The 27,313-nt window shown below is 35.4% G+C and overlaps 1 protein-coding gene and 1 long non-coding RNA gene across 3 annotated transcripts in view; both read left to right on the forward strand.

Annotated features, from left to right (window-relative positions):
- The window catches only part of LOC308650944, a 902,096-nt gene that overhangs the window by 609,813 nt on the left and 264,970 nt on the right, over positions 1 to 27,313 (forward strand). The gene's annotated exons all lie outside the window — the stretch shown is intronic.
- The window catches only part of ACBD6 (acyl-CoA binding domain containing 6), a 169,218-nt gene that overhangs the window by 80,416 nt on the left and 61,489 nt on the right, over positions 1 to 27,313 (forward strand). For both annotated transcript variants that reach the window (XM_081297509.1, XM_081297510.1), the window contains one exon: positions 7,006 to 7,095. In XM_081297509.1, coding sequence (XP_081153635.1) covers positions 7,006 to 7,095 — 90 coding nt within the window. The remainder of the gene's footprint in view (positions 1 to 7,005; positions 7,096 to 27,313) is intronic.

Genomic DNA, 27,313 nt, shown 5'->3' on the forward strand with positions numbered 1-27,313 from the left:
ACATGTTTCCAACTGATATAATAAATAAGACGTTGTATATTTTGCATAAGGCCGGGAAGTTTCACAGTTACACTCTCTATTTGGGAAGTTATTAATATATCAGATGTTTCAGGGTCCAAGTGGTTTTCTAGGTACTGACTTTTTATTTACATTACAACTTTTATTATGTTTTTAACCATTTGCAAAATGCTTGGAAATTGAGATAGAGGATATCAAGAGATATTGAGGTAGGAAATATGAAAAGGGCAAAAGAAAATCTTAAAGCTTATTTATTTTTTAAAATCCTGGTTCCATTTTTAACATTAAGCCATATTATTAAGCTCTTCACACATGCCAAGTATTTACAATTCTTCAAAAAAAATATTATTTAAAGGGAGAAAGGATGATAGAAGCAATTTTCAAAGTATATTTAAGATATGAATAGAATATTTCTTATCAAACATCAAGCATAAATTATGTCTGCATAATTCTTGTCATACACATTATTTTTCAGATCAGTATCATATATGAGAACGAAATATATGCTTATTGAAGATATTTAAATAGTATTTTAAACATTTATGGTAATTTTAAGTTGTTTTAGGACAAATGTAACAATGTATTATTTTAGCAAAATAGATGACATTATTCTGTCATAAGGTGCTCCCCACAAAAGTATTCACAGTTCATTGTTTTTTTTTATAGATTCGAATGCACCCCTTTGATTGAGCTAGCTTTTTTTCCTTTCTTTCTTTTTTATTTTATTTATTTATTTATTTATTTATTTATTTATTTTTTAAAGAGAGAGAGAGAAAGAATTTTTTTTTAATATGTATTTTTTAGTTTTCGGTGGACACAAATCTTTGTTTGTATGTGGTGCTGAGGATCGAACCCGGGCCACACGCATGGCAGGCGAGCGCGCTACCACTTGAGCCACATCCCCAGCCCCATATTTTATTTATTTTTAATTTTTATTTTTATTATTTTTTTGTGGTAATGGAACCCAGGTGTACTCTACCACCAAGCCTCAAACCCAGTCCTTTTAAAATTATTTTTTTGGGGGGGTAACAGGGATTGACCTCAGGGACACTCAACCACTGAGCCACATCCCCAGCCCTATTTTGTATTTTATTTAGAGACAGGGCCTCACTGAGTTGCTTAGTGCCTCACCATCACTGAGGCTGGCTTTGAAATCAAGATCCTCCTGTTTCAGCCTCCCAAGCCACAGGGATTACAGGTGTGCCTGGCTCATTTTTGAGACAGAATTTCACCAAGCTGCAGAGGCTGGGCTCAAACTTGGAATCCTCCTGCCTCAGCCTCCCCAGTGCACCACCTTTCCTGACTGAGCTGCTTCTGTAGTTAAGTTCTTTCATTTCTATCCTTTTGAAGGCATACTTGTTATCTTTAGCTATTTTCCATATGTTTGTTGATTCTTTTAAATAATTTTGAAGGAGGTCACCTTTCTTTTGACTCTCTTTCCTTTTCCTTCATGCTTTAGAAAATATAATTTACCTATTTGGACTTGAGAAACTACTACAAACTCTCATGAAACTCACAATATTCAGTTACAGAGAAACAAAAGATTTAAAAGTCAGGGTCAGTATGCTGAGGCTAAATTTCTGCTTTTATTTAAGACATGTAAAAGGAAGGAGAAAACTATCCTCCAGAAACTTTCTATATTAGAGTATATGTTATTTTGCATTATAACTAAAATGTTAATTTGAAGGAAATGTGTTTATTTGCACTCGTGATTGAAAACCACACTACAAACTGTCTATGCTCTTTTGCATTGATGCAGACGACAACATTTAAAAATCAAGCTTATGGTCAGACTTTACATCAGAAACTTGTATTTAGTACAAAATCAGAACATAGTGAATGTAGTTTAAATTTCATGAGCTTTGGTGACTTATTTTTTGTTTTCTTAATTGTAGTAAAATGTATGTGACAAAATCTACCATTTTAATCATTTGTAAGTATCCCTGTCTGTGACATTGAGGCTGTTCCTGTACAGCCATTGCCATCATCCAGCTCCAGAACGTTTTCATCTTCCCAGTTGAAACTCTGTACACATTAAATACTAACTCTCCATTTTCTCTTCCCCCAGCCCGTGGAAGCCATCACTGAACTTTCTATTTCTGTGAATTTGACTATTCTATAAGCCTTATCTAAATGGAATCACACAGTATTTGTTCTTTGTTGACTGGTTTATTGCCCTTAATGTTTTCAAGCTGTATCCCATGTTGTAGCATGTGTCCAATTTTTTTTCCTTTTAAAACTGAATAGTCCGGCTGTGGCTGTAACTCAGCAGTAGAGCACTTGCCTTGCACGTGTGAGGCTCTGGGTTCGATCCTCATCAACACATAAAATATAAATAAATTCCGATATTGTGTCCATCTACAACTAAACTAATTTTTTAAAAAACTGAATAGTCTACTTTATGTGTTTGCCACATTTTGTTTATTCAAATATCCATCAGTAGATACTTAATGTGCTTTCACCTTTGGGCTCTTATGAGTAGTAAGTCTATGTAAATAATGGATGTACAAATTTTTGTTCTGTTTCCTCCAATAATTCATTATAAAAACATGTTAAACATACGTTTTCCATTGAACATCTGTATTCCTACCACCTAGATTCTGCCACTAATATTTCACTATGCTGGCTTTATTGATAACTTATGCATCCATCAATCCATCTTATTTTTTGATGCACTTTAGAGTGTGCAGATGTGCTTCAGCATGCATATAATTAACTAGAATTCAGGATTAGTTCATTTTTCTCTCTAAAATCATTTACAATGAAATCTTCAAATTTGAAGTGCACACTCAATGAATTTTGACAAATGCATATCCTATGTAACTAAAACACCTGTCAAGATCTAGAACTTGGCTGTAACCCAATAAAGTCCCCTCATGTGTCTTCTTAGCCTTTCTTCTAATTCCAAAAAGGAAATCACTGTTCTGTTAGCATAGATTAATTTTACTTAGAGCTCTTTCTGAAAATGGAATGATACATATGTGTTCTTCTGTGTAAGGCTTCTTTCATTCAGCATTAATGATTTTGAGATTCATCCATATTGTTAAAGACCAGTACTGACTTCCTTTTTATTGCAAAGTAATGTTCCATTGTATGAATAGACCACAACTTATTTATCCATTACAATGGAATATGGCTTTTTTCACTGCCACTTATTATTATTGCTGTTATTACAGTTTTAAACAGGACTAAATAATATCTTTCTTGCTTATTCCTTTACATAGCTTAGTAAATTCTTGTGAAGGAATTTTCAAAAGTAGTTTTTAAAAACAACAATTTCCCTGACAGTTTAGGATCACCATTTCTCCTTATTCTACATCACCAGTGTAAGAAATCACATAGTTGTTTGTTTGTTTATCCCAGCATGCAGTGCTGGGGATCAAATCCAAGATCTTAACCACTGAATTTTACCTCTATCCTCTAGTTTTCTTTTTTAATGCTGATAGATAAATTATTCCACAAAGAGTCACTGACTTCTATGCTAGGTATATCTTGAGATGTTATGCTTTTTCCTGATCTTCCTCCTAATGTTTTATACAAACACTGGCACTTCACTGTGGAGAGGGACCTGGAAATAGGAGGTATTTGTAGTTTCCGGTTGTTGCAAGTGGAGGATTTCTCAGTGCCAGCTGTTATTACCAGCAGCAGAAGCAAAGAATAGAAGAGAAGGTAGGATAAAGAAGACACAGACATTATAGGTTATTGGTGGTGAAGTCAGTCTTTACTACAAACGTAAATGGAAACCCATAATTTTTTCAGAGAAATTTTCAGAAAAATCTGTTGGCACTATTTAATTTGCTAATTAGGTATCCTACCATGTCTATTCTCAGAAATTTAAATATGCCACCTTTTCCATGTTTTTATCTATTGCATATATGGTATTTATGCTTTCCATCTGATCTCAAAATACCATAGGAACATGAAAACTCATTTTATAATAGAATCTCTTTTCATTTAATTTTGCGATTTCCAGGAGAAAAATCCAATTTAAAAAATTCTGCATGGTTTAAGGACAAGTAATTAAGGATATCAAAGAAGCATTTAAAATATTAAGACCCACTCTATATTTTCCAGAAGGCTTGAAAGTAATACCACTTAATAGGTTACTTGCCATTCTGCACTTTCAAAGCACTTTAAAGTCATTCATCTGTCTGAAGTAGGACAGTATTAACACCATTCGTTAATAGATGAGAACTCTCCCCCATTCCTATCCCAGATTTTACTGTATTTGAATTCCAGAATTTATCCAGAGCTCTCCTAATAGTACCTGTTGTCATAGTACCCATACTTCTGGGATATTTTTTCACAAGAGTTTTAAAATCTAGAAACAAAGAAATATGTTGGGATAGTAGTAAAAATATATTTACTTTGAAAAATGTGTAAGAGATTATATTACACATAGAAAAAGGTGAAACAATTATGTATAATTAGGTAAAATACTTCAAAATGTAGATGAAGTCTTAAAGCAAATACAGTTTTAATGTGTACAGGTTTTCCTCCTGGAGGAGTGATAATGGAATCTTGTACCCAAAATAATTTAATAATTACATTGTATTGTGGTTAACAGAGAGAAAGTTACCACAAGTATATATTTCCTGATTTTGCCATAATTAGTTACGAGGATAGCAGCTCTGTAAATTACTTCTTATTTTATTACTTGAACAATAGTATTAAATTAGAGCATATTTTTCAGGAATTTTATAATTTAAAGAAATAAAGAGTATGGACAACTTTGTTATGCTAGTCTTTGTTCATTTAAATGTAGAACATCATGGTGGTAAAAATTTCAAAGCATGATTTATTTTTATTTACAAGCATGTTTAATTTTACTTTTGTTTTTGATCTCTTTTTTTGAGCTTTTTAATACTGCAAAAATATTAATCTTAGGTGGCCATAATGTAGATATCTTCAGCACTGTACAGAAAGTCATTGTCAGAGAATTCATTCTAATTCAAGGTTAATTAGCGTACCATTAAAATAATGTGTTACAAAAATTAATTACATTATAGGTCAAAATACGTGTTAAAAAGCATGGTATAGATGTCTGAGAGCACCTCATCCTTCTTAAAACATTGCCGTACATGTGTCACCCTTCTGGAAAGTACATCCAAAGTGAAAATCACTGCTGAGGTCCAGTCATAGGTGTTTCCCTAAAGTAAATTTTTGGCACCACATATGGCAAATTTAAAATATAACTCCCATTAACAGTAAAATGTGTTGCTTGTCTTCTTTCCCATTCAAACAGCTAAGGATTTATATTTTAGCATTAGTTGATGTAACCCTTTTGGGTCAAACTTAAAGAAAAATTAAGAACCTGATTGGGAAGTAAAAAATTATATGTACTTCTTGTGGTAAAAGTACTAGGTATATTAATAGTATTTTCTTATTCAACTATTAAGTAGTTCTGGTACATATCCTATGTAAGTGTATCACATGCCATCTTAATTATGTAGTAATTCTTGTTAATAGTTTAACTTGGTAGCCATAATATGTACACTTAAGATTAGAACTAAAAATGATAAGACTTTGAAATTTTATCCAATTCTTTTAATTCGAAAGCTGTGTAACATTTACATTGAACCATAGAATATTTTGTACAATGGTTTTTGTTCAGGGTCTATTAAAATATCCAGCCTCGTGTAGAATTTTAAATTAGTTCCCTAATAACAACTGGTCAGTGCACATTAGAACTGTAGAAAATTTCACATAGGAAATGTTGCTCTAGCACTCTCGAATGTTTTTTTTTTTAATTTTTTTAAATTTTTTTTAACTGCACTTTTGGAATTGTTTTCTTTAAAAAAAAAATCTTTTGCTACTACAACAGATTATGAATAGTTTGCCCTTTTTTTTCCCTTTTTCATATTTTCAATTTTTTTTTTTTACTTACTTCCCTTTTAGCCTAATGGACAACAGTTTTTTACAGGTAAATAAAAGCAGCCCAAGAAAATAAAATTTTTAAAAAGGCCCATTTGTAAGGAGGAAGTTTTTTTTTTCCAAGACTAGGTCCTGGTTTAATTAGTTGAACTAATAGGTGCTTGAAGGGTGATTGAATGAGAGAAAGAGTGTAGGCAGGTTTACAAAAGCATTCTCAAGGTAATTTTTGCTTTAAAGCCATCCTCATCCCAGCATATATCTATTCAAATCTTTTCTACAATGACATGAAGTAGGGATCTCAATGTGGAAAAACAGTCCATTCTGTATAAATGAGTACATCATCACCACCCTCAAAAGTAGTTTGTTAAGCCATACATCACTCATTCTTCAGAAAGCCCTGAGCTCTAGGAGTTCTGTTTATTCTTTGAGCCTAGTAGGCTTCTTTCCTCATATAGAGTAAGATTTTCTGACAGAATATAGAAATAACACATTAACAGAAACTGTGATTCTATGAGTTAAAATTAATATGTCATACTTAGAACTTTATACTTATTTATTTACTCTCTTTTAAATTGCCTTTCTCAGTCAACTGTTGATGATAGACACTAGTAGACTATACTAGTATTTTTCAGATATTTCAGAGTATTAATTAAGGGGCAATGGTTAATCTTACTTTGAAGGAATAAACTAAAGGAAATTTACATATGGTAGATTTACATTATAATTTCTACCTAGGTTTAAGTACTCATTTTCTTTTATTCATCAGATTTCTTTCACCAGAAGTGATAAACATAATAATTTAAGAAAACTATATTACATTAATTTTAAAAACTTGAAAATTTACAAAGCATTTTCTTGCAGTTAATTCATTCAACAAATATTATTGATATAATCATTGTTGTTGTTATTCTTATTTCCATTCTATAGATGAGGAAACTGATTAGGTTGAAAAAAATCATTGGGATTCCATTTTTGCCATAGTGCATTTTTACATCAGTCATTCTTAAATAATTAACCTATAGCTTACAAATTTCTTTATCTTTCTTAAACTATTATGTCTTTTACATAACCCCAAAACTGGATTAATTGATTTGTTTTTTTCTGTGTTTTTAGGGCAGAGCTCTACTCCATTGGGCATGTGATCGAGGACATAAGGAATTAGTCACAGTCTTGCTACAATGTAAAGCTGACATTAATTGTCAGGTAAGAGTGATAAAGAAGGGCCTTTCTTTTAAAATTGAAATGAACTTCACAACAAAATTTTGGAGATTAACCACTTTAAATCATGCAGTTCGGTGGCACTTCCTATGTTTCACAGTGTTACAGGGTCACTACTGTTCACTTCCATAACGTCACCCTCCCTGCAGAAGGAGTCCCGGTGCCTAAGCCTTCCTGTTTTCCCCAGGTCCCAGACTTTGGCAACACTGATCTGCTTTGTTTTCCCATGGATTTGCCTATTCTAGTTATTTCATATAGATGAAATCTTGAACTAGGTGTCATGAAATATCCTGTCTGGATCTCTCACTTAGCATGACATTTTCAAGTTGTATACATGTTGTAGCATGTAACAATACATCATTCCTTTTTATGACTGAATTGTATGGATATCACACATTTTGTTTATCTTATTATCAGTTGGAGGAGGACTATTAGGTCATTTCCACGTTTTTACAATTGTGAATAGTGCTGCTATAAGCAGTCCTGTATTTTGTTTGTTGTAGCAACTGTGCTCAGTTCTTTTGGTATTTACTCTGTTAATTGTGGGTCATAAGTTAATTTGATGTTTAACTTTTTGAAGAACCTTCAAAGTGTTTTCTGTAGGAGCTGCACCATTTTACATTCTCACCAGCAATGTGTGTGGCTTCCAAGTTCACTATATCCTCACCAAGACTTGTTATTTTCCTCTTAAATAGCCACCCAAGTGGACATGAAGTTGTATCTCATCATGGTATGATTTTGAATTTCCTTTCCTTGATGACAAATGGTGTTTGAGTGGTTTTCATGTACTTGTTGACCATTTGTATATTTTTTTGGATAAATTATATTCCAATCTTTTGCCCATTTTTAAAGTGACTCATTTGTCTTTTTGTTGATAAGTTTTAGGCATTCTTGATATACTCTTAGATATTAGACTCTTGTCTGATATATGACTTACAGATATTTTCTACAGATTTTCTCTTCATTTTCTTGATAATCTCCATGAATATACACGTTTTTAATTTTGATAGAATCTAATTTACCAGCTTTTTGTCTTGAGTTTATGGTGTCATACCTTAGAAATCATCACCACATTCAAGATTGTTAAGATTTACTCCATGTTTTCCTTTTTTTAATTATTATAACAAAATATACATAAGATTTACCATTTTAATCATTTTTAAGTATACATTCAATAAAGTATATTCACATTGTGTGTAGACATCACCATCATTCATTTTTAGAACTTTTTCTTCTTCCCCAAATGAATCTCTAAATACAAACTCCCCAGGCCCTTTTCCCTCAGCCCCCAGCAGCCACCATTCTACTTTGTAGCTCTGTGAATGTGGACCTCTATGGGTACCTTATATAAGTGACTCTTAGATGATATTTGCCCCATTTTGACTGGCATATTTTACTTAACATCTTCAAGGTTCATCATTGTACCATGTTTTAGAATTTTCTTCCCTTAAAGTTGAATAATGTTTTATTGGATGTATTTATCATATTTTGTTTACTGAAATATCTATCAATGGACACTTGGTTTACTAATGTAAATAATGCTGCTGTGAACATGGGTGTACAAATGTCAGTTCGAGTCCTTTCTTTCACTGTTTTTGAGTTTATGCACAAAAGTGGAATTGCTAGATCCTATAGTGATTCTATGCTTAGTTATTTGAGGGATTGTATACTGCTCCCCACAGCTACTGCACCATTTTCCGTTCCCAACAATATATTAGTGTTTCAATTTTTCCACATCCTGTAAACACTTATTTTTTGTGTCTTTGGTATTAGCAATCCCAGTGACTGATCTGGATTCCTTTTGTCTTTTCTGCCTAATTGTTCTGGATAGACCTGCCAGTACTAGGTTGAGTAAAACTGGAAGAAAAAGGGCAACCTTGTTTCATTCCAAAAGTTTGCTTTTTAGTTTAGTATGTTGGATATGAAACGCTTTGCTCAGTATTCATTGTCATATATATCCATTCCACTCTAGTCTCCTAGGCCTTATTTGCCTACCTGGATCTTACTAGTTCTGAAATTTCCCGTTCTAACTATTCCTTCAGTTTATTCCAATATGAATCTCTTATTTGACCTTATGGATTTGTCCCGTCCCTTGACTGATGTAGTATTAGTCCTTTTTCCCTTGCTATGACAAAATACCTAAGGCATATTTAAAGAGAGAGAGAGAGGTTTATTTAGCTTACATTTTTGAAAGCTGAAAAGTCCAAAGAGCATGGAACCAGCTCTGTTGAGGGAGCCCCTGGCTGCCTCACATCGTTGTGGATGGCAACATGGCAGGAGCATGTGTGAGGCAGGAGTCACATGGCAAGACAGGAAGCTAGAGAATGATTCAGTGGTCAAGATCACTCCTTTATAACAACTCTCTCAACAGAACTAACCAGGGTCCCACAAGAACAATATCCATTCCTTCTGAGGGCAGCAATCTTAGTAACCTAATTATTTCCCACTAGCTTTCACCTCTTAAAGATTGCCTCACCTCTTAACATCCCCACATTGGGGACCAAGCTTCCACATCAACCCTTGGGGAAAACCACTTCCAAACCATAGTATCCCCTTTCTCCCGTTTCAGTTCAGTTTGACCCACAGTTTTCCTGCTGTTAATCTCATTCCATTTTTTAGTTGTCATAGTCACTTAGCAGAACTCTTAATTCTGATTAATGCACTGCTTGTCTTCTTCACATCTACACCTGGTTCTGGACAAAGCTAGAAAACAAATTCACACAACCCTGAGGTCACCACACATCACACTGTCTGTCGTTAAGTTTGGCAAGTCTTCCAGTTTGTCTTATTTTCAGAATATCTCCAATTTCACAGAGGAAATAGAAGACATGATTATCACCAACCCAAATCTCAGCTGGACGCATGTCTTCTTTGATGTCCCTTAGACACTTCAGACTCGGTGTTGAACCCTGAGCCTTCCCTCTCTCACTCACCGGTTGCCGCCCCTTCCTGCCTGCCCCTCTTGACTCACTGTATCCAGCCAGTTTCCCAGGAGTCATCCTTGACTTCTTCTCTCATGTTTGCCCTGGTTTAGATCCTTTTGGTTCTGCCTCCTAAGTAACCTTCACCTCCACCCTTTTCTCTGTTTTACCACTGATGGTACACCAATTCAGCCGTCTTCGATTATTTCAGCACCTCTGAACTATATCCTGTCCTACAATATGTTCCCCACATTTCATCTAGAGGGGCTTTTTAAAATGCAAATTTACAAATATTCTCTTGTTTAATTTTCTTTTTCTGAGAGTTAGCAAGTGTTTGGTAATTAAGTACTGAATAAAGTAATATCAGCTAATAAAGATATTGAAAAAGTGTTAGAAAATTAGAATAAGAGAACCAGAAAGATCCTAAGCATCTACAAGAACCATTGAGATTTCCTTGTTGTTTTATTAGAAGAAATACCTAGACTTCTATGCCTTCTTCATGGGCCAGTTCCCTAGTTTTGAGTCATAAGGGCAAACCATAGCCTTATAAGGGCAAAGCATAACCTTGCCTTGAAATATATATAGGTCACTAATTTTTAAAAAGTAAGTATTATGTTCACAAGGGGAAAAATTCAAAAAGTACAACAAAAGATTGTAATTTAAAAATTTTTTCCTTACAACATAGTTTCCCAGACACCCAGTTCTCTTCTCCAGAGGTAGTACCTATGATTAGATTTATATGTATCTTGTCAGTATTTGTTATACATACAAGCATATAGTGATAGCAGACTACATGCTATTTTATAACTTGCTTTGTTTATTCAACAGTTTATCCTGCAGATTGTTCTGTATTTGGTACATATAGTGCTGCCTTATTCTTTTTAAACGCTATATAATATGCTTTTATTACAGATTATCATAATTTAGTTAACTAATACCATTTATGCTTTCAGATAATTCTTATTTCTTCATTCTTATTAGAATAGGTTTGTCATAATACTTTTCATTCTCTGCTTGTTTGCTGCATGACAAAAAATGTAACATTTTAAATTTGTATTTCTTTTATTATGAAAACGAGTATCTTCTTATTTGTTTATAGTTTATTTTTGTGAACCATCTGTATGTCTTTTGCCTAGTTTATTTTCAGATTGATGTTTCTTTTTATTAATTTTCAGGAACCTTTTATATATTAAAGAAATTAGTACTTTCTTTGTGATACATTAAAACTTTTACCCATCTTTTCTTCTAGTACTTTCATCATTTCATGGTTTCTTTGATCCATCTAGAATTATTTTGTATCTTGGTATGTATTTTTGTCCAGTTAATGTCAACTTCATTTTCGTTCATAAAACTAGCTACTATTTCAATAATGTTCATTGAATAAATCAATATTTTTTCCTCTGTTGATTTGATGTGTCATCTTTATCATAGTCTCAGTTCCTCCACGTATTTCAGGCTGTTTCTGGCCTTGTTCTTCATTTCTCTGTTTTTCTCTTCGTGTATTTGTGCCATAGTCCTTTAAGGATAATAGCTTCATAATGTTTTAATATCTGGCGGGGCAGATTTCTTCACTACTCATTCAGAATCTTTCCCAGTATTTTTGCTTCATTATTTTTGTGTGCAAACTTTTGAAGTCATCTTACCACCTCTGCTTTCCTGAACCACCATTACTACTAAGTTAAAGCAAGCAAAAAGCAAAAACAAAACCTGTTGGTGTAGTCATACCTTTTATTTGACTTAAATTGTTTGAGGATATTGTAGATGAAAAGGTCCTCTTGTTAGACACTGCCCGAGGTTTTTGCCTTGCCAATTTCTTGTATTCTGTTTGGATACTATAAGACAAACTGCCTTCTGTCCATGGCTTTATAGAACACTCTTCCCCGAACACCAGCTTTAATGCAGAGGAAAAGTTCCATATGGGTTTTTAGGATGGGTAGGTAGGACAGTGTGTGGGCACTGTGTTTTCTTTGCCCCTTTACACTTATGTGACCATTTTATGTTTTTGCAGGCTTGGTTTTCCTTTGTTAGTGACAGTCATAATCTGGACTGTCTAACTTGGGTTAATGGGAATGCTTTGGGCTTTGTCAGTTTGAGTTGATAACAAGCTTCAAGTCACAGGGCTTCTGGAGATTAGCTCTCAGAGTAGCTTTCTCCTTGTAATTTCTTCTTTGGTTTTGTTCCTGAAAAACGCTTTTCAAATATAGACAATACAAATGTAATAAATGGAAAGAAAGGTTCATCTCCCTCATGACTCAATCTTTCTTAAACAACATTATCATTGACTGGCCTATTGGTTGCCAAAAAGGAAAATCAATTTTATTAGAACTGTTTGCTTGGCTGCAGATCTTGGTACTAACCCAGCACAGGCGGGCTGATGTTATCAACTAGCTGAAGAATAATTTTTACCATTAGTCTGAAATGAAGTAGTAATTAGAGATATGTCAAAGTCTTCCCTATGTTTTCCTGTCATTTTTACTCTTCAGTATCTCTCATATGTTCTTTTATTGTGTGTTCTGTGACTCTGATGGAATTGGAACCTGTAATTTTATTTTATTTCTAAGAAAGAGCTTTTATAGATTTCATTTGTTATCTGGCATTATTATAGAGGTTGTGCCTCTTCCTCTGCTTGGTATTGATTTGTAGTTTAACTCTGGAAATTAGGGATTTCCCACACTTGGGACTGGGATGTGGCTGAAGCCCACATGCACACCCAAAGCATGTTAAAAAGAATTTGGATGCTGGAGATTTATTGGTAGGTTTCCTCAACTTTGTTGTAAAGTAGCATTAAGGCCATAACTGGGGTGGGAAGAACGGGAGCACCTGTGGTGTGGGTGTCTATGCAGTGTGCTGGGCGTTACACAGGTCAAAGAAAAATGTTTGTTTGAGTAGGGTGGAAATGTTTAAGGAATTTTATGATTTATAAATTACATAAGCTAAGGCTTATAAAATAGCACGGGGCCACAGTCCCTCTCAGAGAATATCTTACTCTTGCTGTCAGTATATTTATAAAAGATTTCAAAAACACGAGAAAAGTACAAGGCAGTAAATAAAACCACCTGTAATCCCACTACCTGGTGTGTGCGTAGAAGGGGAGAGAGGAGGATAATGCAAACAAGATTTTGTATCTCCTATGGTTCATGTTTACTGTGTGCTAAGCATTTTATGTACTTTTGGCAGGGGGGTGGGGGGTTATCAGGGATTGAACTCTGGGGCACTTGACCACTAAGCCACATCCCCAGCCCTATTTTGTATTTTATTTAGAGACAGGGTCTCACTGAGTTGTTGAGCACCTCGCTTTTACTGAGGCTGACTTTGAACTCGCAGTTCTCCTGCCTCAGCCTCCAGAGCCACTGGGATTACAGGCGTGTGCCAGAGTGCCTGGATTTATGTACATTCTCTTGTCATCCCTTCAGTCCCGTAGCATACTTGTTATTGTGTGCATCTTACTGATGAAGAAGCAGGCATTTAGAATAGTCATAGAGCTAGGAAGTGGTGAAGCCTAGATTTGAATGGATCATTTGACTCCACAGCTCAAGCTCTTAACCTCTCCACTGTAAAATTTGAGCATATTTTATTCTCATCTTTGTTTCTTCTACTTATGGGCCTGTAAATATTTTAAAGCTACATGGTATAATATTCTGCATGAAGTATTCTTCCTTCATTATTCAAAATTATCAACATATAAAATAAATTCAGTGAAGTACATAGTACACAAGTAAGTAAAATGCTCAGTGTATTACACACACACACACACACACACACACATACAATTCCTATGTCAAATTAGAACATTTCCTGAACCACTAGGAGACTTATTCCCTTCAGTACTTTCTGTCAAAATCTATACCTCCTATATGACCCTGAAATGACTGTTACTCTGATTTCTATACCACTGATTAATTAAAACTTTCCTTGAAATATTTAGAGTAGTGTGTCTTTTGGGTTGGTTGTTTATGTTCATTTACTGTGTGCCATTTCATTGTGTGCATATGCTTCAAGTGCATTTTCCTGGTAGCTAACATTTACACACACACCCACTTCAGTTTTTTGGTTTTTTTTTTTTTTTGAAAAGTTTGTTTTGCCCATTAAATTATTTATAGCATCTTTGTCAAAAATCAGTTGACTATATGGCAGGGGATGTAACTCAGAGCTGGAAAACTTGCCTTGCATGCACAAGGCCCTGGGTTCAGTTCCCAGCACTGGGCGGGCGCGGGGAGGGGGGGGGATGGACAATAACCATAAATGTGAAAGTTTATTTCTGGATTATCAGTTTCACTCCACTGATCAATATTTTTATCCTTATCCCAGTACCAGTCTTGCTTGCTGTAGCTTTATAATAAATTTTGAAACAGAGAACTATGGATCTTGTAACTTTTTTAAGGTTATTTTGGCTATTCTGGGCCCCAATGAGTTTGTCTGGTTTTGTTGTTGTTTTTCAGAGTGGGGGGCAACCTTGATTTTCATAAGGATTACATTGATTCTCTCTTTTTATTTTTGCTGTTGTTGTTTTTGGTGTCAAAGATTGAACACAGGGACACTTAATCGCTAATCACATCCCCATCCCTTTTACTTATTTATTATTTTTGTTTTGAGAAGGGGTCTCACTAAGTTGCTTAGGGCCTCACTAAATTGCTGAGGCCAGCTTTGAACTTGTGATCCTCTTGTCTTAGCCTCCTGAGTCACTGGAATTACAGGTGTGCACCACTGAGCCCAGTGCCTCTTTAGATCAATTTAGGGAGTAGTGCTATCTTAAAATATTAATTCTATGAACCGGCCAGGCCCAGTGCCACACACATGCAATTTCAGCAATTTGGAAAACTGAGGCAGGAGGATTGCAAGTTTGAGACCAGCCTGGGACACTTAGTCTCAAATTAAAAAAATAAAAAGGGCTAGAGATGAACTTAGTGGGTTCAGTCCCCAGTACTGGGGGTGGGGGAAAAATACATGAACATAAAATGTCTTTCTGTTTACTTAGGTCTTAATTTCTTTTAATGATGTTTTTCAATATACAAATCTTACACTTCATTTGTTAAATTTATTGCTAAATATTTTATTCTCTTTGATGCTACTGTAAATGAACTTTTTAAAATTTCCTCTTCTGATTCTTCATTGTTAATGTGTAAAATACAATTAATTTTTCTTTATTGATCTTGTATCCTGCATTCTTCTTGAATGCTTTTATTAGTTCTGATAGTTTGCCAGTGAATTAACATTTTCTACATACAAGATTATTTCATCTGCAAGTAGAGATAATTTTATATCTTCCTTCCAATCCATATCCTTTTTATTTTTTTTAATTTAATTTAATTTTTTCAGCACTAGCTGAAACCTCCACTAGTGTTTCATACAAGTAATGGTAGCAAATATCCTTGTCTTGCTGCTGATCTTATAAAGAAAGTGTTCAGTTTTTTACCATTAAGTAACATTGTGGTTTGGATATGAGGCGTCCCCCATAAGCTTCTTTGTTAATGCAGGAATGTTCAAAGGAAAATCATTGGATTGTGAGAACTATAACATAATCAATCCTTCCTGGTTTAAATGACTGGGTGGTAACTGTAGGTAGGTGGGGTGTGGCTGGAAGAGGTGGGTCAGGTCACTGGAAATGTGCCAAGGAGGGGTCATCTTCTCTGAGGGACACACATACACACACACACACACACACACACACACACACATACTCTCTCTCTCTCTCTCCCCCCTCCCCTCCCCTCCCCTCCCCTCCCCTCCCCTCCCCTCCTCTCCTCTCCTCTCCTCTCCTCTCCTCTCCTCTCTTCTCTGAGGGACCTCTCCCTCTCCCTCTCTCCTTCCCTTCTTCCTGGTTGCCATGAACTGACCAGCGCTTCTCCCTCATGCCCTTTGACTTTAATGTTGGCCCAGGGCAATGAAGTTGGCCTTCTGAGGAGTGAGACTATGAATCAAAATAAGCTTCCTCTTCAAAGTTTTTTTGCCAGGTATTTTAGTCACAGTAACCAAAAGCTGACAAAAAGAAGTAGAATACCAGGATTGATTCATTTATAGTCATTAAACTTAGCCTTGCTTTCTGGAAATAAATCCCGCTTTCTGGATTCAGTCTGATATTTAGACTTTTTGCTTTTATATTTGTAAGGAATATTAATTTCTAATTTTCTTTTCTTATAGTAGTCCTAAAAGGTTTTGCTATCAGTTGTATTAGTTTCTTAAAACCAGAAGGGAAATATTTCTTCTTTATGCACTGAAAGCCTGTACTTAAAGATTATTAACAGTGCCTTTAATGCTAAGGTAAGAGTCTTGAGTTCGAGATAAGACTCATTTCTCCCTTATTTCCAAACAAGTACAGGTAAAACTCTAGTAAACATAAAAAGACTGAAGGGTAGAAGAGGGTAGATGACTGGGGTCTCAAAACTGAGGAGCTGGTGATTTCTTTGGGTTATCTTTTTGGTTTCTTAGATAGTCTAGATTGGGCTCTGGAGAAGTTCACAGTCCAAAAATGCCAATAGGCCACAGACAAGAAAAGCTTCTACTCTCTGGTCAAAGGACAGGGAAAAGGGCAATCCAACAGAGCTTTTTTCATTCCTTCCCCAGCCACATGCCATGGGGTAAAAACTGTGCCAACCCTCATGTTTGAAGGGAAGCCATAATGTGTGTGCCCTAGGTGGATAACAAAACTGTCCCCTTTTCCCAGTAGGGTGGTGTCACCGAGGCTTTGTGGTGAGCTTAGATGTCTGTTCTCTTCCCACCTGGAAATAAAGGCAGTGAGAGGCAGTACTTTCCCCTTTCCAACAGAGAGTGCCAGAGGGGAGGACTTCAGAGAGAAGGGAGCTGAAGAGAGGGGCTCTGTAAACACATTACACTCACGAGAATTAACATAACAGAAGGTTTGAGAACTGCAGCATGGAATACTGCCCAGGTTTTCACAATGGCCTGTAGGTAGCACACAAACAAAGCAGACCAGAATAATGCTGTAAGAGCTTTGAAAATGAAATTATTGGAACTACAACTAAGAAACCCAAATGGGGAAGCCTGCTAAAATAGGAGATTGAAATAGGACTCAGACTGTAATCATGTATTCAAACTTGAAGATCACTTATCATGCCCAAAACCAGGAAAATCACAACCAACATAAATGCAGAAAGGCGGTTAATCTACACCAAACACTGAGATGAGTTGGATATTAAAATTATCTGATGAGAAGAAAAAAATATCTGATGAGGATTTTAGATTAGTCATCAGAAAAATGTGTCTGTAACCATTCTTGAAAAAAATGGAAAATCTTGGCCAAAGAATAGGAGATATAAAAATGAACTAGGTGGAAATTATAGATCAAGAATAATAGCTGAAATAAAAGTTCACTGAGTGATTTCAATACTAGATGGGAATAACAAAGAAAAGGATCAGTGAACTTAAAGACAGATCAATAGAAATTACCTAATTTGAACAATAGAAAGAAGATGGTAAAGAAATCAACACAGACCCCAGGACTGTGGACGACTCAGAAGACCTAACTTTCTTCTCATTTGAGTCCTAGGAGAAGAGAGTGTGGAGCTGCAAAAAATGTTCAAAGAAAGAATGGCCAAGCATGCCTCAGACTTGGTGAAAGGCATAAACCTACAGATTCAGAAAACTGAGCGAACACTAGACAGATAAACCTGAAAAAACCCATACTAAGACACATCAGAATCTAACTTTAGAAGATGAAAGAGGGGAGGGGGGAAAGCACATTGAAAGCAACTATAAAGGGGAGGAATATATATCTATAGGGGGGCAAAGATTCAAATGATAGCAGATTTTTTTTGTGGAATCCAAAAGGAAGTGGATTACTAAAAGAAAAGCTGTCAATTCTTAATTCTAAATCCAGTGAAAATATTGTTAAAGTATTGTTCCAAGTTATGATGTTCTTAATTGAGTGAAACTGAGAAGAGAATTTGTTGCCAGCAGAACTATTCAAAAAGAAGGGCTGAAAAACTTCATATAGGAAGGAAGTGAGAACAAAAGACTTGGAATATGAAGAAGAAACAAAAACTTAAAATAGGGACAAATATAATCTGCTATCCTTTCCTCTTGCATTTTTTAAAATTACATATTGACTTGAGTCAAAAATTGAATCATCTTCTGATTTGGTGCTCAATGTATGTACTGAAAATATCTAAGACAATTACATTATAAACTGGGGGCTTCTGGTTCCAGCTTCTTTTTCCACAGAAGCAAAAGTTGAACAAATTAAAAAACAACAATTTTGAAACATATTAGATAATTGAGTTCTCACAGGGCAAACTGCCACCCTGACATCTGGAGAGAAAATGAAAACACTCAACAAAGCCAAAAACTGGTTCTTGAAAATATTAATAAAGATGATTGACTTTGGGGAAGAATTATCAGAAAAAAAATTACGATAGTAGAAATTTTTAATTAGGAGTTTTCACTGTGTACCCTAGATAGTAGAAAGACAGTAATGTTCTGAACAACTTTAAGTCTTCGACAACTTAAGATGAAATGGACAAATTCTTTGAAAAACCCAACTTATTACAACTGACCAAAAAAATAGAAAATGTGAGCATTCCGGTGTCTGTTTAAGAAATTAAACTTGTAATTTAAAGCCTTGAAAGTCAGACAGCTGCATTGACGAATTCAGCTAAGTGTTAATTTATCAATAAGTTTGTTATTATATGTCCTTGTGCAGTTTTTTTAGTGATTCATCTTGGTATTCCTGTGTGTAATTTATTGCTGTCTACTGGTATTGATATTTTATTACTGACAAAATGTAGGTTTCATTTAGGGACCATTACCCTCTTCCCTGTATAATGGTATTTATCCTGCTTTAGTGTACTCTGAGCTCCCTGAATTTGGGAAAATGACGCCATTCAAATATTTCTTCTGCTTTATTCTCTATTTTTCTTCTTGTGGTATTCCAGTTATACTCCCAAGGAGACACCTACTTCACTCAGAGTCTTACTTGGTACTGAATTATTTAAGCTAAATTGTTTGAGAAAGGGAGAGAAAGAGATAAATCTCATTTTTTATTGTATACTAGACATTACACATAAAGAACTGTAGAGCCTGAGGTCAGCGTTACTCTAAAAAGAGGTTGAAAGAATTCCCCACGCAAAGACACTTCGCCGGGAGAATTCCAATTTTATTGCAAAAAGCTGTGTGCTTATGTAGAACTAAGGGGAGATGGCAGGGCTTAGATAAATGGCAGGCCACCCGTCTATTGGCAAGTTCTTCCAGATACCAGCTCCCGCGTCCAGGAATTAGTTCTCATTGGGGCTGAGGTTCCCCGCCAGCGAGATTTGAAATTGGCGCCGGTGGGAGAGTTCACAGGGGCGGGAACTTTTCCCGCCACTGCAGAGAAGAAGGTAGGAAGAAGTCCTTAGGCGCCATGTTGGGGTTTTTTTCTCTGGGGTACGGGTGCCCTTTATACTTTTCCCAACAGAGGTCACAGCTTTTCCTCTCTCAGATGTATGGATCGAGGGGTTGCTCGCCCCAGTCAGTCAGGAATTAAGCCAGGGTGGGACTGGGTTGGGCCCGGTCCACCTCTGCCCTGTATGCCTCAAGGAGACGAGGTCACGGTTTTTGCTCATGAGCCTACAGGTCCGTGTCTCCCAGAAAGACTGGTGAAGATTCAGTCAGATTTTTTTTTCTGCTCTAACCTTTGCTCTCCAACAGGCTTCACACTGCCCAAATTTTGGCAGATTGTTGATATTGCCAGCCTGCTGGGGTGGCGACCTATGCTGGGTTCGAAAAATCTGACTACGTCAGTAACTATGGAAAGGGCCAGAGAAGCACGAGCAACACACTGAGATAGATACCTTTCGCCTGCAGGAAGCGGGACAGCTGTCAGCCCTGAGGGTCTGTTAGGAAGAGAGAGAGCACGCCTGCAGCCCTGTTTATTGAGGGGAAGACACTTGAGAAAGTTCCACCCAAATGAGGCAAGGGACTGGGTTTCCGAGGGGTGAAGCCCCATGGAATGGGGCGACACCCACTCCCAGAGCTTCATTCCCCTGCAGATCGGAGGTGAGGTCCACCTGCCCAAGGTCCACCAGCTCTCCCCTGGGAACTGAAGCCACTTGCACACCTCGGTTGCTCAAGGCTAAATGTCGCGGCTCCTGGCGCCCCCCAACAGGTGGAGGCTGATATTTGTCGTTTGAGACAGACCCCTTCCGCAAACCCGAAATACTCTAAAGACTACAGAGGACAGTGGTATCCATTTTAGGAATTCTGGCTTCCCACACAGACTCCAGATTCCGAAAATAAAACCTTCTGGGAGAATAGTCACTTCGTGTTTATATCAGACTTTTTCACCAACCCCACACAACCTTCAGAAGTTTTGCAGATTTAAGTTTCTGTAAATGTTGATACTCCTTTTCGGCTGAGCTCAGTCTTGAGCCCTAGCACAGTCAGCAAATGCTCTCAGGTAAGCAGAGGCGAAAGCTGCTCTGTTTGGAACAGCTCTCTGCTTTAGTTCACTCAGTCCCATTTGCTTCCATGACTTTCACTGTCTTTATGAATACATTTTTTTCAGTTAATCCAGCTTTTTAAAAGAATTATTGCAGTAAGAAAGCTACTCGGTTGCATCTTCTGCCATCCTTGGTACCAGAAATAAGCCATAGAGATTTCTTACTGCTTTTCACTTAATATTATATAGTGACCATTTTTCTGTGTCATTCAGTATTTTTCAAAAATTTTTTTTTCTTTTTTAATAGCTTTTCCAACTGAGGGCTCTATTACCCTGGGAAAGTAGAGCATATAGTATATGTGAAAATATATGAGAAACCATAGTATATATGAGATACACCTTCCCAAAGAATCCATTTTCCTTAGAGGTTTCAGAATTCAAATACTTTAACTTGAAAGGAGCTCTACAAATCATTTTATGCCTAAACAAACAGTTGTGGAGTAGGATGCAAAATGCACATAAATTATTTCGGGAAACAAGACCTCAAGGAAATTTCACATTTTCACTAGAGCCATGGAGAAAAGTTTAAAAAATAGTCACTTAGGAGGGGTTGGGGCTGTGGCTCAGTGGGAGAGCACTTGCCTAGCATGTGTGAGGCACTGGCTTTGATCCTTGGCACCACATAAAAATAAAAACAAAGTGACTTCTTTAATTAAAAAAAAACGAGATACTTTTCTCATTTTCAATAGTTTTTATTCCAGGAGGTAGTAGTTTTTAATTTAGATTTATCTCTCTTCCTTTTGTATACAAATTCATATATGTCACTGAGTACCTTGTTTTTGAACTTTTGAAGACATGTATCATTTTTTTTTGGAGAGCAAGGAGATAATGGGATCTCCCTTTTAAGAAACCCTCCTGAAGAAATAGAAGAGACTTATCTTCTCCCTTTCACTGTCTTTTCTCTATTACATATGTATACTTTACCTGGGCAAGCAGTGTTAAGGAAATATGGCTTAGGTGTATATTTTTTAAATTTGTCAAAAAGTTTTTCAAATTCTTAAATTCTTTTACACATTTATAAAAACAACTTATAAATATATTGTTGACATACTATAGAAAGGCTATAAATCATAATGTTAAAATTTGAGTCTCAGAATTATTATAGTAATGGAATATTCAAGGCCACGGCATTCTTCTTGTGACAGTGTTAAACTAATTGTATCACATTTAATCAATTCTAAGATTTATTATTATTATTATTTTTTTTTACATTTTAACATCTTGAAATTAAGCAGCATCTTACAACCACTAGTAATGTAGTTGTCATGGCCTGTGTTTGAGTGCACTTAGTCCTTAGTTGTTAATTTTGTCACCCATTGAGTGACTTTCATTGTTGTGTATTTAGTTATTTAATTGCCATTTTAAATTTAAATGTTTTCAGAAAGATGACTGCAAGTGCACATTAAATTAAAAAGTTATTGTAAATATAGAAAGGCACAAAAATAGAAGAGAAACTCTGATATTCAGAGTGAAACAAATATTCCTCATTAAAGGAATGACCATTATTGCTTACATGGGTTGTGTGGATGTGAGAGAGACACTGCAGAACCTCTTCAAGGAAAAGCTACTTTCTGTTTTGATTCCAACATATTAACACTTTATAATTATTAACAATAAAAAACCTTTTTATTTTGAAATAATTTTAGACTCTACATAAAATTTGCAAAAAACAGTGCAGAATTCCTGTATACCCTTCATCTAGGTTTCCATAATATTAACTTCAAATATAATCATATGACCGTTGTTAAAATCAGGAAATTAACATTGTTATTTAAACTGTAAACCTTACTTGTATTTCAACAATTTTTCTGTTAATGTTGAAAACATTTTTTATTCCAGTATCCCAATTATGATTTAGTTTCTGTTACAGTGCCTCAGTCTTTTCTTGTCTTTCATGATCTTGATTGACACTTTCAAAGAGAGCTCATCAGTTATTTTCTAGAATATTCCTCAATTTGTATTTATCTAATATTTTCTTTTGATTGGAATTAGGTTATGCATTTTGGGCAAGAATATTACAAAAGTGATGTGCCCTTCTCAGTGCATCATTTTAAGGGGTTCATAATATTAGTCTGTCTTACAGTTGGTTGTGTTAACTTCAGTTACTGCTATGGTAGTAGATGCTTGGTTTCTCTACTGCCTTTCCTTGGCAAATCCTATTTCTTCTCAAACTTATGCCCACTAAATTTAGCATCCATCAGTGGATCGTGTCTGAAACAGTTGTTATTCTGGTATTTGACTGATGATATTTTTCTTCTTTTCTTTTGGAATTCTTCTGTAAAAATATGGCCATTTTCTGATGGGCGTGGTGGCACATGCCTGTAATTCCAGCAGCTCCGGAGGCTGAGGCAGGAGTATCTCAATTTCAAAGCCAGACCCAGCAAAAAGTGAGGAGCTAAATAACTCAGTGAGACCCTGTCTCTAAATAAAATACAGAATAGGGCTGGGGATATGGTTCTGTTTATTGGGATGGCATTGCTTCTTGCTTCTCTCAGCAGTCAAAGCTAGGAAATACATGATATGTAGGATACATATGTATATACTAATAATTATAATGCATACTAATCATTTATATATACATGTTATATTTCTGTACATATATTGAACATCATGTGTTTAGACTGATAGCTTGGATCCCACCCAACATTACACTCCTTATTTGTGACATTTTCCTCCAATAATGAGAAACTCAGCTCTCATTATTTATGATATTTTTTTCAAGTCTGGTATGGACATAAAGTAGTTTCAGAATTGCTAAAGCATAGCTCTGTGTAAGATACATTTACTAACTAAAGTATGATATGTATAGTTTATCATTAGCTTTATACTAGCCTGTCAAAATTGCGTTTTCTAAAGTTAAGTAAGTTAGTTCTTTTCTTGCCTACCCCCTTCAGTACAGTTGTGTTAGTGAGGTCAGGTTCAATTGTTGGTATGATATGCCATTTTAGGTTTCTATCACAAACATGATTGTTTTACATTTTGTTTATTTGGGGAGTTTGTTAAATATTACTATGATTCTGAGTGTCCAAGATATATAAAAGGTTATACACAAAGAATTGCCATTTATTTCTCATCCCTACTACCCCAGTCCCATTCCCTGCCTTCTTTCTATGCATTCTGAACCACTCCTTATATTATAGGTAACCAGTCTCTTTTGTATTTTATTTATCCTTCCTGTATCTCTTTTGCACTAATGAGCAGGTACATGTTCATCTTCCTATCCCCTTCTCTTTTACATGAAGATATATTATAGGTACTCTTTTGCATTTCACGTTTTTCATCTAACAGTTTGACCTAGATGTTATTCCTTATCATTTCACAGAGACTGTTCTCTCTTATTCACAGCTGTGTGTGTACCATAATTTATTTACTCACTCTCCTGGCTTTAGGTTGTTTCCAGAATTGCACAGTTACTAGCTTTGTGCATATGTATTTTCATATTGTTGGATGTATCCCTTCAGGTGGCAAAATTACTAGGTCAAAAGATAAGTGCAGGGCTGCGGTTGTTCTCAGTGGTAGAGCACTTCCTAGCATCACATAAAAATAAATTAAAAAATAAAAGTACTGTGTCCATCTACAATTAAAAAAAAAAAAGAAGGTAAGTGCATGTGTGGTTTTGTTAGATATTGCCAAATTTTCCTTCAGAGGGTTTACCAGTTTGCATCCCACTAGCAGGATGTGAGAATGCCTGTTCCCTTACAGTCTTGCAGTAAGTTCATTTCTTTTGGGGAGGGGAGGTTCATACCAGGGATTGAACTCAGGGGCACTCGACTACTGAGCCACATCCTCAGCCCTGTTTTTTGTATTTTATTTAGAGACAGGGTCTCACTGAGTTGTTTAGCACCTCACTTTTTGCTGAGGCTGGCTGTGAACTCGAGATCCCCCTGTCTCAGCCTCTCGAGACGCTGGGATTACAGGCGTGCACCACCAAGCCCAGCAATAAGTTGCACTCTTGTATTTTTAAGTTTTTGCCAATCTGCTACAGTAGTAGTATCTCACTGGTGTTTTAATTTTCAAATCTCTAAGTATGTGTGAGTTGTTACCTTTTTCATATGTTTAAGGACCACTTTATGTCCATTTTTCAGTTAATTTTCCCCATTTTTCTATCAGGTTTTTGTCCTTTTGTGCCTCAGTTTGTAAGAGTTCTAAGTATATGAGGAATATTAGCCTTTGTCTGTGGCATATGAAGCAGATACTTTCCCCCATTTTCTTTGTTCTTGTTTGTTTATGATCTTTTGTTGTATAAGAATTATCTATTTTTATGTATTCAGTTCATCAAACTTTTTATTGCTCTGGATTTTAAACTATAGTTTTATATATAGCCTTTTCTTACCAAGATTAAAGGGGAATCCCATGATTTTTTTCTAGTACTTGCATGGTTTTATATTTTACAGTTCTAGATCTCAAATGTATAGTTTGAAATAGGGATCTAAATTTAACTTCCAAGTGACTACTCAGGTGTCCTAGCACCACATTTTAAAAGTTCATGCCCCAGTGATTTGAGATGACACCTGTTCTACTGTACTTCCATGTGTATTTGGGTGTAATTTTGGGCTTTTATGTTTCATGAGTCTCTATTTGGGTGCATTATTTTAATTAAAGGCTTTATAATGGTTATAAAGTCTCAAACAGCTGTTCTTTCCTCAGAGTCTTTTTTATTTTTAAGTATTTTTATGGCTGTTCTTGCATTTTAAAAATATGAACTTTAATACCACTTTAATGCCATAAAATAGCTTGTTGGTATTTTTTATTGGTATTGTAGTGAATATATAAATAGAACTGATGTCTTTATAATATTGAATCATTCCAAGAATAAAGAATGTCTTTCCACTTCATCATCCACTTTTTGCATATTTCAGGAATATTTAAAATTTTTTCTCATATAGGTTTTGCACATTGCTTGTTAAATATATTCTTAAATTTTTAATCTTTGTTGCTATAAAATGTTTACTGCTCATAGGTTTTTTAAATAATGTTTGAGATTTTTTAGACCTCTAATTTTTAGCCTTGATAAGTTCTTGTGGTATTTATGTGATGCTAAGTCATTGCCCATATTTTAAATATTTCATCCATAAATGAAGGCGTCAGTCTGTTAAATTTTCCTGTTTTCCCTTACATTGTGTCCTTTTGACCCTAATTAAGGAGTCATTTGAGAAGTCTGGGCTAATGTGTTAAATCACCTGTATGATTTGCTAGAGAATTGCTTCTGTTCCACTTAAGAGAATTGCAAGTTAATGAAAGGTGTGAAAACAGAAGCTTATTGCCAAAATCTTAAATACATTTTGTCATTTGATTATTTTTTTCCTGCTGAGTAAATCATTTTGGAAACAGCCTTCCCCTTCGAATTATTTTCTTAATCCTTGATTCTTTTTTTTTAAATATTTTTTTAGTGGTCAGTGGACCGTTATTTAATGAATTTATTTATATGTAGTGCTGAGAATCTAACCAAATGCCTCACACGTGCTAGGCGAGTAATGCTTTACCACTGAGCCACAACCCCAGCCCCTTAATCCTTGATTCTGTCATTCATTATAAAGATTCCAGTCCCAGACTCTTTATAATAATATCAGTTTTGCTTTCTTCCTCCACTACTAATGTGTTTTTTTTTTTTTTTTTTTTGCTTGGTGCTGGTCTTGAGAGAAACAGTTAAGGTGTGTGTGTGTGTGTGTGTGTGTGTGTGTGTGTGTGTGTGTATTTATTTATTTATTTCAAAGAGAAAATTTAAAAGTGGACCAAGTATAGATGATGTTTTGGAGTGATCAGTTTCATTAGGTGACAAAGATATCATGGTTTTGTAGGAGTATATTCTAGTTTTTTGGATATTCATGCTGAAGAATTTGGGAGTGAAATATCTTTAATATTTTAAATTTGCTATGATATGTCAAGAGCTTTGTAATGTTGTGAACAACTAATAAAAAAACTGCTTATTTGAAAGAGAAAACATTTTCTAAGTATGATACAGAACATAGAACCCACTTTTTAAAGATAGGGGTTTTTCAATTTGGAAGTCTTAAAATACATCAGAATTAGAAGCAATAATACCTACCACCTAGATTTTAAACTTGTTTGCATTGGGCCAGTCTGTTTGTTCCTCTCTGTATTTTCATTTTATCATGCCAAAGCAAATTTAAAATACTAATGTATTTTTGAGTGCTAAGGAAGAAACATTTATTGGCATTTGAGCATAGTACCTTTCTACAGGAAAATATAAAATTCTTCTCTAAAGTGAATAGAGTTTTACATACTCTGAGAATGCAAATACATGTATATGTGGTGGTGACAGGGGAGAGCAAAGGGTGGAAGTTAACCCAATCACTGTTTTTGTTTTTGTTTTTGTTATGCTGTGCTGAGGATCCAATCCAGGGCCTTGTGCAAACTAGGCAAACATTCTACCACTGAGTTGTATCCCAGCCTAAGAGCTGTATCTTTAAATATGTAACTGCTTTATTTTTCATTACAGAAACTGTTTTCATGCATGTCAGTTTCTTTTCTGAAAGAGTGTTTGATAGGAATACTTCCATTTTTAAAGTCTTGATAAAACACTGATTTGTTACACTGTGCAAGTCTCTCTCTCTCTCTAACTAAAAATGTGCCTTCCAAATATACTTGGAATTCTCAGCAATTTGAGGGCAGATTTGTGCTTAAAATTTGCATTATTTTTAATATTGAAATCACTAGTGCACTTAGTTCAATTTTTTGTCAGAAATAAGAATTTCTATAATCAAAGAAATAAGGCATTTTTACTACTTCAAAACTATCAATTGGGGCTGGGAATGTGGCTCAAGCGGTAGCGCACTCACCTGGCATGTGTGCGGCCTGGGTTCGATCCTCAGCACCACATACAAAGAAA

Source organism: Spermophilus citellus (genome assembly GCF_964194105.1).
Source record: "Spermophilus citellus genome assembly, chromosome: 6".
Classification (NCBI taxonomy): Eukaryota; Metazoa; Chordata; class Mammalia; order Rodentia; family Sciuridae; genus Spermophilus; species Spermophilus citellus.